The following is a 13,903-nucleotide window of genomic DNA, read 5'->3' on the forward strand; positions in this document are numbered from 1 at the left end:
CAGACTCCCCCATCGCTCTGCCATAGACTTCCTACTGTAGCTGGTAGTTCATCAGCTCCCTGCCAGACTGGGAGCCCGGGAAGGGCAAGGGCTTTGCCCGTCTTGCTCAGTGCGTGTCTCCAGCACCGTGTCTAGCACACAGTGCTCAGTGAGGGTTGTGGAGGGGGTTGAGGGTTACCGGCAAGGAGGAGTAACTGAGAGGAGGTCAGCAGGTCTGGTTTTAGGAGGAGCAGACACCCCCCTGCTGGAGGGCTCGGAATTGCTCAGGCATTACGGACCTGAGCGCAGAGTACGGAGACCTGGGTTCGAACTTTGCTCCTGCCACTAGCTCCAGGCAAGTTCCCTAATCTCACTGAGCCTCAGTTTTCTCATCTGTCGCCTGGGGACAGTACCAGCCGCCCCCTCTCTGCGGCTATCGTGGTGGCGGGGGCTGGCCGCGGTCAGCACTCACCAGATGGCTGTGCGAGGCTGACTCTCCTGTCCTCTCCCCATCTAGGTGACGGCCATGTCGGTGAGGCTGCGGTTCCTGTCCTCCGGGGACGCGGGGGCTGTGGGGGTCGTGGGCCGGAGCGCCTCCTTCGCGGGCTTCAGCAGCGCCCAGAGCCGGAGGATCGCGTAAGTTCTGCCCCGCTGGAGGGTGCGGGGCTGGTTCGTCTCCTGGTGCCCGTGACCCCGCTGGCAGCTCTTCTGCCAAGTGTGCAGCCCAGCATCGTGTGTGCGCATGCGTATATGCGTGTGCGTGCGTGCGTGTGTGCGTGCGTGCGTGTGTGCGTGACCTTTGGCACAGGAAGGAACCTGTAATTTCCTTGAGACCCAAATGGGTGTCATGTCAGTTGGTTTTGGAAGTCGCATCTGCCAGAGCTTATCAGACCTGCTTGGCAGATGAGAAAAAAGGCTCAGAGAAGAGGAGCTGCTCACCCAAGGCCACACAGCAAGACTGATTCAGAACCGGAACTTAGGCTCCTGGGGGCGGGGTTAGGATGGAATGTTCTTCCTGTTTGACAGAACGGACGTGGGGCCACTTATCCCAGCTCTGTGACCTGGGGCCAGTGACTTCACCTTCAAGTCTCGGTTTCCTCATCTGTGAAATTGGGATCATGAGTGTCCCTCCCCCACATAGCTGTCATGAGAGTACAATGAGGTGACACGCAGCAACCAGCCATTACATGCTGGAGCCCTGCAGATGCTTGTGGAAATTTTCAAAGGAGCAGGAGGTGGACCTTGGGGTCAGTGCAGCCCTTCTAGACACAAATGGCCACTCTATGTGTTTCCTCCAGGTACAAGTAATCCCCAGGAAAAAGGTTCTTTTCCACTCCTGGGAGCTGCTGCCTAGTCTTGGGCTTCCTATCAGGCAAGGTGCAAACCTGGGGGGCTGCCTGCCCATTAGCGGGCCTGGGGTGTGGGGCATCCTGAGGAGCCCAAACACCTGCCTGTTCGAGCCAGTGTAGTAGACAGGCAGCTCTCCCAGCCAAGCAGAGCTCCGAACCTGGTTGGTCAGTGAGTCAATCAACAACCAAATCTCATGGCCTTCTCTTGCCTGAAGCCCTCCACAGGTTTCCAGTCACCTAGAAAACAATCCACTCCCCTCTCCTGGCCAAACAAACAGCTCCTTAATCTCCTTGGGCCCTTGGCTTCACTGCCATGTCCTGAGCCCCAGACCAGGTCTTCCTGTGGCTCTTCCCTGGGGTTCCACAGATGTACACTCGACCCCCAGGGATGCCTGGCTCGCCCACTTGTCTCCTGGCTACTCAGTTCCAGCCTGTGCCTGGGAGGAGTGACATCTCAGGGCTGAAATCCTGGAGTGTCCCAGTTGGAAGCACCCTTAGGAATCCCTAATTCATTCCACAAATATTTATGGAGCACCTCTTTGGCCCAGGCCCAGTCCTAGGCTTCGGGGACAGACCTAGGCCCCGCCCTCCTGTCAGGGCGTTGAACAAGCAGCCAACTGTAATCAAGATGGATTCAGCTGGTGGCAAGTGCTGTGAGCAAATTACAACAGGGGGCTGTGGGAGGGCAGCAGGGGTCTCAAGGGAGGCCCTCAGTGAGGCAGTGGCACGTTTAAGGCCAGGGAGAAAAGCTGCCTATTTTGTGCAGACAACTGGGAAACTCCTCCAGGTAGAGGGGGCAGCCAGTGCAAAGGTCCTGAGGTGGGGATGAGCTCTGAGGCACAGGAAGTGGGTGTGTCGCTATCTTGTGGGATAGAAGTGAGAGAAGGAGAGCTGCAAGGCTTTTGGGGAGACAGTGAGGACATGTGCAGTGTAAGGGGAGCACCGAAGAAGCGAAGCATGAGAAACGGAAATTCCCAGAGTGAGCACCCAGTCCCCCTCTCTGAGCCTCTAAGAGGAGAAAGTGTGGATATCACTGTGAGGAAGGCATACAGTAGGCAATCCATAAGTGCTGCTGAGAAGGGCTAAGTAAGCTGGCCAGGGAATGATGATGTTCCTTGATGGAACTGCCCCCCAGCTGCCTCTGCTGGACTTTATCAGGGTCCCTACCCCATGGGGTCTGTAACCAGGGCTGCTCGGGTCACCCAGCTAAGGGGGTCATCCAGTCGCATAAACCTCCCAAGCCGTGGGGGTAGAGCTGGTTGACCCAGCAGGTGCCTTTCTCTAATTCACACAGTGGTATCCTGGGGACTTTGTTCCCGTGGCGGGCAAGGGTGGGGGTGTTCCACAGACCCTGCAGCCAAGGCCAGCTGCATGAGTATGCCATGTGTGTGCACACTAGCGCCCCGGGCTCAGATGTAATGCTCTGCTATTCCATCTCGAAATCCTTAATATGTTTTGAAAAAAGCACCCTGCATTTTCTTCTGTACTGGGTCTCATGAATGGTCCTGCCAGTCGCTCTCCCCCTGCCAGAACTTTGGGGGCCTCTGGACTTCCTGCATCCATGGGAATGTTCCACAGGTCACCAGTCAGGATCTCTGCCCAGATAACATCCCAAGATGGGTCTCTGGCCTCTTGTGGCCCCACTCCGGGATTCCTGGGGTCAGCTCTCTGGGTGGGAAGAGGACAGAGGGCATCTGACCCGGTCCCACAAGGGCTCATTGGCATCAGCAAAGACAAGATCACATCTCGCAAGGTCTGCGTCCTAGGCTGAGAAAGATGACCTGATGGCTGGATCTCTCCCGGGGTCGGCTTCTTCTGGAGGATCCCCTACTCAGGGAATTCTGGAGAAGTCCCAGCCTGGGTGGGTTCTAAGGTCCCTGAGTGACCACCACCTGGCCTCAGTCTCTTGTCCATGGGGAGTGACCACCACCTGGCCTCAGTCCCCTTGTCCATGGGGAAGGAAGAAACTGCCACAAGGACAGGGAAGCAGCACATCTATTTTTAACTTGCTGTCTCTGTCCGACTCCCAGGAGTCTGGACCCTTGGCTCTGCGGCTGGACAACCTGGATTAGGTTTCAGACCTCACCTCCTGGCCTTATTTCTCCGGTAATCCAACCAGGCTGAAGCACAGCCACGCTGCCGAGGCAGGCAGGAAAAATAACCTCAGATAGGAGAGCAGGAGATCGAAGCTCACTGAAGCACCCTTGGTCCCCAACCCCCGCCCCTGTCCTGGCACCTGGAACCCCTTTGACTTTGGCTATAGCTTTTTATTCCATAACCAAAGAATTCAATTGAGGAGGTGATCTAGCTGGTGGGGAAATTTTATACTAAGGTGTGAATGATGGCTATTAAGGGCATATTTAATACATATATAAGAATGTAATATGAGGCCATATGGACTAAGGCGGGGAGAGGAAGTAGAGGCCCAGGCCCTGATGCTGTCCCATTCTGCCCCAGTTTATAGGCATGGCTGCTTTTAACCCCTTCCTGCCACTCCTCGGCCAGTCAGCTCTCCCCCAGGTTGTCAGGAGGGCACCCGTCTGAGCTAGGAGCCACCGTTCTGGCCACCCTGGGCATTCCTCTGTTGGGATGGCTGGGGCACATGGGGGTGAAAACTGACCAGTAGCCTTTGATTTTCAAGGAGAGGGGGCCAGAGAAAGAGGAGCGGTTAGGGGTGCAGGCTCTGGGGCCAGAGGCAGTCACGGGACCCGTTTCCTTGACTGTAGAGATGGCGACACCTCAGACATATGTGTAAGAAGGGGCTAACCCACATGAGACTTGACCTCCGAGCGTGCCCTGTGTGTGTCACACACCCTCCCCGCCCACCAGTGCCCCCAGCGTCGGGAGAAAAGGTCAGCTCACACCATCGTGCACTGGGTCCTGGTCTGAACTGTGGGCGGTTGGTCTTGTAATTGCCCCCGCCCTGGCCGCAGCCATCCCAGTCAGGCCCCTCCAGACCCTGCACCAGCAGAAGCGGGTGCTGACAACCCCAGGCGGTGGCCCCAGGCGGAAGGACCATCCGGTGGCCTCACGTGAGGGTGGGGACCACTGGGTGGCACGTGGCTGTCTGGAAGCTTGCCTGGCAGGCCAGAGGCTGTTTCATACTGAGTCCTCCCGGAGCTGGTAAAACCTCCGCCCCCGGAGGCCACTCCCTCCCCCGGCAGCTGTGTCACTAGGCCCGCCTGATGTCACCACCTGAAGGACACACACACATACACACACATACACACACACATTGCCTTCCCAGGCCGCCGAGCCAGCGCTCAGAGCGGCCACCACAGCTGGCTGCCCCGGGGAACCTCAGACAAGAGCCCTGAACTCACAGCCCCCCGCCCCCCACCGGAGGCAGGCACAGCTGCAGCAGCGCAAGGAGGTCTCCAGGCAGATGGAGGCGGGGCCCGGCGAAGGGCATCCACCTCCTGGGGACTGTGGACCCCCGGGAGCCGGCAGGTGAGCAGGGTTCCTGCAGCCCCCCTCAAAGTGGCTGCCCCCGCCTCCCGCCTCCCGTCTCCCCGCCGGCTGGCCAGGGCCCCAGCCTGTCCGAAGCCCACCTCCCCGAAGGCCGCAGCCCACCTGTGTCTGCCAGCCCGGAGATGTTAGCTTCATGGAGGGTCTGTTCCAAGAGGTGGGTGAGGTGGCCTCAGGCAGGGTGAGGGAGGAGGGAGCACAGCCCCTTCGCCGGCCTCCAAAAACGAAACTTCACATCATATACGAATACGAGCGAAAGCAGTTAAGGGACAAGCGTACGGATATACCGAGCTTGTGCCCAAGCTGACTGGAGGGGCCTTCCCAGCTCACCCCCCCGTAAATTTAAATTTATCATCCTGCTTTTATTTTTGCCCTTGGCGTTTATTATCTTCTCTGACTCTGACACATACATAACACTGACCGTTTGCACAACTCAAAGCTCTTTCCATTTATTTGCAACTTAGGCAACTCTCATGTAGCGACCTTTTTCTCTGGTGTCCATTTTACAGAGGAGAAAACTGAGGCACCGAGAGGTTCAAAAACTTAGCCAAGATCACAGAGCTTATAAGTGGGGTTACCACAGAGACCCTGGCATCTAGCTCCAGAGCCTGGGCTGGCTATCCGGGGGCTCCCCCCACCCCCTAGCTGGCCTGGCAGCTCCCCAGGACATGGGTTTTGTCTGTTTCGGTTACTGTTTTACTTCCAGCCCCTAGAGGGATGTTGGTGTGCACTTAGCACTCACCAGTCAATATCTGTTGGATGAATGAGTGTCTCAGGACGGTGCCATGGGGTCAGTCCATTTTACGGATTGGGAAACTGAGGCTCCAGGATGCTAAGTACCTGTGACCTCAGGCTGGGACTGGAACATGGGTGGCTGACTGGGGGCTCCTGTCTCTCAAGACAGTGCAGGCTCCCAGGCTGGCAAGGCCCCCGATCTGCCCAGACCCTTCCTTGCTGCAGTAGCCTCTGGGACGCACTTAGCACACTTGGGCAGGGCCCGGCATCTCTGTTTCTCCCACGTTGGCTTGTGATGTAGCTGCAGAGCCGTGGCAGGAGCCCAGCTGGAGCCATGGCCAGGACGGCTCCTGTCTCCCGAGTCAGCAGCAGGTGTCTGTGTGTGTGTGGACCGCGCAGTGTCTGGCTGGGCTGGACCTACAGCTGGGCTGCCCACGGAGCCTCCTGGGGTGCCAGTGAGCTCCTCTGGGCCCTGCCGAGGGAGGGAGCCAGAGCTGTGTCCTTCTTGCCCCCTGCCTGGGTCTCCAGACCACAAACCTCCCCCTCCTCCTGTGGACGGATGGAAAGAGGCTTCGAGGGTGGGACCCCGGACCCCCTCATGTGTCTGACTCAAGGAAAGCCTGGCTCTGTGAGTGTCTGAATGAATGAGTGGGTCCCAGACCCTTGATTTTAGGTCTCAAACAAGCAGGAAACTCTAAAGGATGCCCAGGGAGAGAGGCATAGCTGGGTTTCTGCCCCTGAGTGGAGCGTTAGTGAATCCCCTCAGACAGTGGGCCCCGGACCAGCAGCACTGGCAGCCCGGAGGAATGAGAAATGCAGATTCTCAGGCCTCACCCGAGACCTGGTGACCCCGAAACTGTGGTCGGGGGGGGGGCCAGATCAGATGACCCTGAGGGCCCAAGGGAACCCTGCGCCCCGCCCCTAGGTTGGTGCCTCTCCTCCCAGGCTGGGCCTCTGCCCACGGTGGGTTTGGATCCCAGCTCTGCCACATGCATAATCCAGGGCAAGTGACTTATCTGAGCCTCAGTTTCCCTGCCTTGCAGTAGGGTTAAAATCAATGTTTATATAAAGCCCTTAGCAGGCAGGGGAAACAGCAGACGCTAGGAGAGCACTTTCTCTCCGTGCTTCCCCGTTCTTATCTTTGAAGCTGGGGAGCTGACCATCTCCTCCTCCCTCCCCATCGTAGGTTCCCCCAGCAGGGAGGACTCCCACATCCAGCTTCACCCTGCTTCGGTGGAGCCTGGCTCCTTGCTCTGCGCCCGCGGTCACACACAGATTGGATGGCTCCTCCTCTCCTCCTTGGCTCACTCTGACCCCCCGAAACACCCTTCTGGGGCTCACCCCTCCTCCTGTTCTTCCTCTGAGGTCCAGCTGAGTGCTTGGGTTCCCAGACGTCTCTGCTCTCTAGTCCCCACATCACGCTGTATTTCCTTCCCTCGTTCTGTTCAGGTCAGCACTTACTGAATACCTACTGTTTTCCAGGCTGTGGGTACAGGGAATGAATGATACAGATAGGATATGATGATTATAACAGGAGGAAACACTTATTAAGCGCCTACTGCCTCCACTGGGCCAAATATTTGACCTGGTGTCTAAGAGAATTCTCAGCACTGCTTTCTGGTTTAGGGTCTATTGTTTTCCCATTTAACAGAAAAGTAACTGAGACTCGGGTAGTGCATTAGCATAGAGGTGAAGTTCCTTTGACAAAGAAACTCCCCCAAATACAGGGACTTAAATAAGACTGCTTATTCTCCCCTGCACCCCTCCCCACCTCCCACCTGGCGCATGCTCCCCTCTCCCCCACCTTTCTCTCTCTCCCCTCTTGCCTCCCCCCACCCCGCACCTCTCTCTTTCCCCACCCATCCCCCACACCTCACCCCTGCCCTGGACCTTAGAGCATGGGTTGAAGCTGACTCCTTAGCACACCTGGGAGGAAGACAGGGAGGGAGGACGTTGGAAAGAAAAGCTAGAGGCTCCTTTAAGAAACTGACCCAGATGTTTGAGTGTCATCTCTACCCTAGTTTCTTCTGTGAGATGGGAGCCGGTGAAGCTACACAAGGTGCAGAATCATCTGGGAAACAGGGTCTTTAGAGGCTGGGCCTTTAGAGGATGGACTAAAGCCCGCCTGGTGGTGAGTGTGTCAGCTTGCCCTGCTCTTGTACCTAGTAGACGAGGCGTAGGATCACAGGACTCTAGAAGGGGCTTAGATGGCAGTGAAGCAGCTCCTAACTGTAATGAGGGAACCCTCACCTTGCAGGTCTGCAGTGACTCCTGACATGCTGCTGTATCCCTCAAGGGCTGACAGACACAGCTGTCACTGCCAGGAGACATCACTTCTTAGTATCATTCAGTCCACGCCCCCAACTCCAATAGGCTTAGCCAAAAAGAGAACCAATTGGCTCAGGTAACCGAAATCCCATGGGCAGGTCTAGCTTCAGGCATAGCTGGATCCAGGAACTCATCGTCATGTGGATTTGGCCTGCTTCCACCTGCATCTCTATGTGTTGGTTCCATTCTCCCTACCATGATGCAAAGGATGTGGCTGGCAGTTCCGGGTACATGTTCCCCCAGAATAGCACCGCCAAAAGAAAGAACCATTTGCCTGCCTGTGAATTTGGAACCAAACTCCAGGCAGGGTTACTGGCCAGAAATGGGTCCTGTGCCTCTCCCTGAGCCAGGGGAGTGGAGTCTGTTGACTAACCCAGGCCTGGGACACGTGTTTGACTCAGAATACGTGTGTGTGTGTGTGTGTGTGTGTGTGTGTGTGTGTGTGTGTGTTCATTTGTCAGGCTACCTCCCTCCAAACCACATGTATAAAGAGCAGAGTTAGGGAGATGCCCCAGAGGAAAACTGAGGTGTTCTTCCCAGAAGGAGGGGCAGGGATCCCAGACAGACTAAGCCAACAGGTGCCTGGGCTATGATCTGGCCTCCTGGCTTGTTTGCCTGTATAGACAGAGCACACTGTATAGACACTGTATAGACAAAGCACTGGCCTTTGGGCTGCTCGAATGTATTCCTCACCGTGTTAATTTCTCACGTCACGTTCTTCTTTGTCTTTTTTTAATCTTCAAATGCAAGCCTTCATTTTACAGATGAGGAAACTGAGGCCCAGAGTGTCTTGGCAACTTGCCTCAGACCACATGGCTCGGTGGCGATGGGGTGGGACTCAGCCAGGCCTCCTGACAGACTGCGGTTTGGTCACTGATCCCAGAGCGCCTGTCCCCAGGGAGGGCTTTGTCCAACATCCCTGCTCTGACCCCCCGCCCTTCTCACAGAAAGTCCATCCACGGGAACTCCGTGAGGTCTCGGATGCCTGCAAAATCCTCCAAGATGTACGGCACGCTCCGGAAGGGGTCTGTCTGCCCCGACCCCAAGCCGCAGCAAGTGAAGAAGATCTTTGAAGCCCTCAAGAGAGGCCTCAAGTAAGGACCCTGTTTGTGGCCCTGAAAGTGCTTGTCCTCTGTCCCCCCCCCCCTCTCTTCTCCGCCCCTTGCTGAGGAACGCGCTTGGGTCTCCTCCGAGGGACCCAGCTCCTGCTTATTCCTTTAGCCCATGAGCAAATCCTGGGGGCAGCCCCACGCTCGAGCCTGTCCTTGGGCTCTAGGGACACAGTGCAGGCTGTCGGAGGACTCTGGTCTCCTGGTGCTTATGGCCTAGAGGGGAGACAGCAACAAGGGAGTGACGTGGTCAACAGTAACTGCCACCAGCCCTGAGGGCAATGAAGAAAGGTGACGGCGAGGCATCATGTGGAAGGCCTAGCAGACAGGGTGACCGGGGACACTCACCGAGGAGATCCGGGTGGTCGTGCTGGCCTCTGGGAGATAAGCGTCCCTGGCAGAGGGTGCGGCATAGGCAAAGGCCGTGAGCTAGGAGCATGTAGGACGGGAGGCCAGGGTGGCTGGATGTGAGTGCAGGAGAGGTGGACTGGTTAGCTGGGCAGAGCCCAGGACGGGAAGATTCAGCCACTCGCTCCACACCTTCCGCTTGAGGGCTTATGAAGCGCTAGGCACAGGATGTGGGAGTGAACAAAACCCAGAAATCCCTGCCCCGTGGAGTTTCCTAATGGGAGATAGAGAGACAACAAACAAAATACAGAGTAAGTCAGGTGGTGGGAAGTAAATCAGGGTAAGAAGGCATGGGGCTGATTTTAAATAAGAGGTTCAAAGAAGCTCCATTAAGGTGACATTTGAGCAAAAACCTAAAGGAGTGAAGGAGTGAGACCAGCAGATAATGGAAAAAGAACATTCTAGGCCAAGCCACCCACACGTGCAAAGGCCCTGGGGCAGGAGCATGATGAGAGCATCAGGGATATAGTAAGCAGGCCAGCTTGGGAGCTGAGAGAGGGAGGTATGAGGAGGTCTGGGGGACAATGGGGACCAGATGATATGGGGTGAGCTGGGAGCCATGAAGTGTTCCATGTGGGGGAAGGACGTGATCTGAATTTGGTTTTAAGAAGATCCTTCTGGCTGTATGTGGAGAATGGACTGCAGGGGCCTGGGGCAGACGTGGGGAGGCTGGTAAGAAAGTGACTGCAAGGGCCCAGGTGGGAGACAATGGTGGACGTGGCCAGGTGGCAGCTGTGTGGTCGGGGGACAGGGTCAGTTTCGGGATATATCTTGTAGGTGGAGCAGACAGGATTTGTAGAGGGAGGGGTCAGGGGTGAAGAGGGAGATGAAAGGAGGTAGTTGGGGCACAAACCTGAGGTTCACGGAGGAGGTCAGGGCTCTGGCTTAGGCGCGGTGCTGCCGCATGAGTAAGTCACAAGGGGGGCCGCTGCCAGTAGTCCCTGCCTGTTCTTCATCCCCGAACTGGGCATCCGGGGCCATCTTGCTGCAGTCCCGGGCCTGCCCCTACGCACCCCTTCCCCACTTGCCACCTTGCTCTGCTCAAGTCTCTCCCATGGCTCCCTACTACCCTTGGGAGGACATCAGGGTCCTTTCTGACCTTCCATCTTTCTAGACTTTTCTTCTGTTATTCACTACCCGTCCTCACTGGCCCCCGGATATGCCATCTTCCTTCACGTGCCTGTGCCTTGGCTCTTGTTGAGCAGGAACTGGGCAGCGGGGAGTCTCCGCAGGCTGCCATTCACCCATGTCCCTCGGTCAGCACACATGCACACTGTCTGAATCCAGTGCTGCTCCTTCCTGCTGGGATGCCTGTCCCTCCCCACCCCCTTGTGCTCCTGCTCTCCGTGCCTCACTAATTAGTAACAGTGACAGCAGCAGGTATGGCTCATTCGGGACTTCATACACATCGTCCCCTCGAATCCCCGAAGAATGCTCTCAGAGAATCTCCTAACCTCCTCCTCCCCTTCAGGAGAGGAAACTGAGTCCCAAAGTTGGGAAGCAACTTGTCCACGGTCCCACAACCAGGAAGCAGGGCATAGGGCTGCAGGGTCAGTGCCAACCTGCCCTGGGTCCCCGCCAGCTCAGGGTAAATGTCACCTCCCCCACTTGCCAGGTCCTGACTGCCAGCCCAGGGGGCATCCAGGACCCTTGGCCCATGATGTGCACTGCACGACTGACGCAGTGCCGGTGCAGAGTGGCAGTGGGGGGCACATGTGCCTAGAGCCCATCTTCAAGGGCTCATCTCCTGAGACTCCCTCTGGTGATTCCTGTAAGGACCCCGCATTTGGGACTTGTCTGGGCTCACTCAACAGCATCCCCTTCTTCCTGGGGAGCCCAACCCCTGAGTGAGCAATGGCCTGGCCATTGGGGGTGTAAGGGGGCCCAGAGAGGGCGAGTCACCTTCCTGGGGTGGCCCAGTAAATCCATGATGAAGCAGGATGGGGCCTCACCCCGGCCCCCAAGGGCAGACTTCAGGCTTCAGGTCTAAGGCTCTTTGGCTGGAAAAGAACATGAAATGTCCCCTCTGGGCCCACAGCTTTCTCTGTGCCTCCCAGAATGGGTCTTCCAGTCCCTTTCTGCTCCTTGGTCCTAAACATGCAGACATCGGGATGACCTGCCTTTGTCAGGGAGGGAGGCATGCCCTTGTTGAACCCTCCATGGGCTGGGGTGAAGACAGGGGCCTCTCAAAGTCGCTGCCTGGTTTCAGATTTCGGCCCAGCCTCTTCCCTGTTGTGACTCTGGGCTGAGTTCCTCGCCAATTTTGAGGGTCAGTGTGCCCATCTCTAAAATGGGTATAATAACAATAGGACCTATTTGTGCGGCTGTTTGGTGAATTAATGGACAGATTTTCCCTTTTGCACAGCCCTGGGCACACAGCCCTCAGCGTGTGGGGTCTGGAGGCCGAGCGAGCTGGGGCCAGGCTCCCGGGGCGCGGGATGGCTCTGTCCCTCTGACCTCGGGTCTGTCCTCCACTAGCTCCTTTCATCTCCCTCTTCACCCCCAACTGCCGCGGTTCCTGTTGGCAGCTGTGGCTGCCTCGGCTCCCGAACACGGATAACCTGGCCGTTTCTTTTCCTCTTCTTGTTCCTTGGCGAACTGCTCTTCCTTGTTCCCCTCACAGGGAGTATCTCTGCGTCCGGCAGGCGGAGCTGGATTACCTGTCAGGTCGCCACAAGGACACCCGCAGGAATTCGAGGCTGGTGAGACCTCTCCCTGCCCCTGCCCCTTCCCACCCAAGCAGCCTTGGTGGGGTGCAGAGATGGGGTCTCCCTCACCCCCGGCCTGCATCATGGGTGTAAATCTCCGTCTCGGAGCTCAGAGGCCTAAGGGATGGACTGTCTGTATTTTTCGATCATCCCACCTCACTTGGCCCCAGAGGGATTTTCGCCTCACAGGTGGATAGGAAGCTCTCTCCCTCCCCCCCGCTACTCCCCTCCCCATCAAGCAGTTCACCCCCGCTCTCTGGCTCTAGAAGCAGCTGTGAGGTAGGCAAGTGTACAAAGTCTCCTCTGTTCTAGCTGCTCCCACTTCACAGATGGGCACACTGAGGCGAGGGAAGGGATGGCCACACCAGGGATCTGGGGTCTTGCCTCCCTGGACACGGCTGCTTCTCAGCTTTCTGCCAGTTCCTTTTCCTTCCAAAGGCTTGAGAACTTTCCTGTTTCTCTAGAGCTTACATGGAGTCTTACCTCCATTAGCACACACGTACCACTTCTCATAAACGCAAATGTGGGAAAACACACACTTTGGGGGATCTGAACCCACCTGTCTTTTTGCTTGACACCCCCTCCTCCCCCGTGTTCAGTGCCCCAGCCTGTTTCACCCCTGAGGACAATCTAGGATTTCTCTTTCCATATTTTTCTCCCTGGTCATGTAGTCATGTAAGCGCACAAAAGTGTCGAGAAGGTTTCGGTCAACAATTGTCTTAGAAAGACGAAGTTGCAACCTACCCACTGTCCCACGTCTGGCTTTCTCTCTCTAGTGAATCTCTAACCTTGTGGAAATTCCTCCCGGCTCAGGCAGGGTGATTTGAGCTACGTGGGCAAATGAGGGCCTGTTTGGAAATAGAGTTTTTCGGCACATGGCCACGGCCGACACTGACATGTTGGGTGTGGCTGCGTGCGGACCACGTGGCAGAGACCACGTGACCCCCAAGGCCGAAAGTATTTCCTATCTGGTCCTTTATACGAAGATCTGCCCAGTTGATATGTTCTTTTTTTGGCCACCCCCGGCCCCTGGCTTGACTGGGCCAGTCTTGATTTGCATTTCCCCAAGCCTGAACCCCCTGCCCCTGGGGCGGCCCCTCCCTCCGTCCCTCTGCCCATGGTTAAAATCACCCCTTAAACAATCAGACTGTAACGGTCCCCATTTTGTCGAGGGCTTACCGTGTCCTTGACTTTCCACGGCAGCCCTATGGGGCAGGTGCTCTGTGCTATGGCCACCCCATTTTGCCCGAGGAGATGGAGGCTCAGAGGCGTGGAGTAACTGGCCTGGGACACACAGCTGGGAAGCAAAACCAGGCTGAGAACTGCCTCAGCCCAAAGCCCATGTGTTTATCGCTCTTCCCCTGGACTCCAGACCAGGCCACTGACTGCAGGCCACAGAGGAGGGAGTGGCTGCTGGTTTTCTGTCATCTGAGTTCAGGTGCCCCTGGGATGTGGCCTCATGGGTCTTGGAGGAGCATCTGGAGACCTGAAACACCCCCCCTTCCCCCTTCTTTTCTCCCCCCCAGGCTTTCTATTATGACCTGGACAAGGTGAGCGAGACTTTCTGTCTGCAGGGCCGTAAGCAGGGTGGGCCGGGGCTGGGCCCTGCTGGGTGAAGGGGACCATGTATTTCACCCCTCGGGCTGTCCTGCCGGAGGCATGCCTGGGTTTCCTCCCTATTTTACAAATGGGGAGACAGGTTCAATGATAAGCCTTCCTCGAGGATGGTGAGGGGCTGGCCTGGCTTTGAGCCCCATTCTGTGTGTTAGGAACCGGAGGAAGGGGCAGGGGCTGGTGGCCGGGGGGGAGCGGGGTGCAG

At 56.9% G+C, this 13,903-nt stretch overlaps 1 protein-coding gene across 4 annotated transcripts in view; it reads left to right on the forward strand.

The window, feature by feature from the left end:
• Positions 1–13,903, forward strand: part of RIPOR3 (RIPOR family member 3) — a 71,355-nt gene that overhangs the window by 42,773 nt on the left and 14,679 nt on the right. For 3 of the 4 annotated variants that reach the window (XM_044262838.1, XM_044262841.1, XM_044262839.1), the window contains exons 2-5: positions 497–615; positions 8,807–8,953; positions 12,000–12,078; positions 13,611–13,634. In XM_044262838.1, coding sequence (XP_044118773.1) covers positions 497–615; positions 8,807–8,953; positions 12,000–12,078; positions 13,611–13,634 — 369 coding nt within the window. Of the gene's footprint in view, positions 1–459; positions 616–8,806; positions 8,954–11,999; positions 12,079–13,610; positions 13,635–13,903 lie in introns of those variants that run through there. The other variant, XM_044262840.1, reaches the window with a different exon arrangement.

The sequence above is a fragment of the Neovison vison genome, chromosome 8 (genome assembly GCF_020171115.1).
Source record: "Neovison vison isolate M4711 chromosome 8, ASM_NN_V1, whole genome shotgun sequence".
Taxonomy (NCBI): Eukaryota; Metazoa; Chordata; class Mammalia; order Carnivora; family Mustelidae; genus Neogale; species Neogale vison.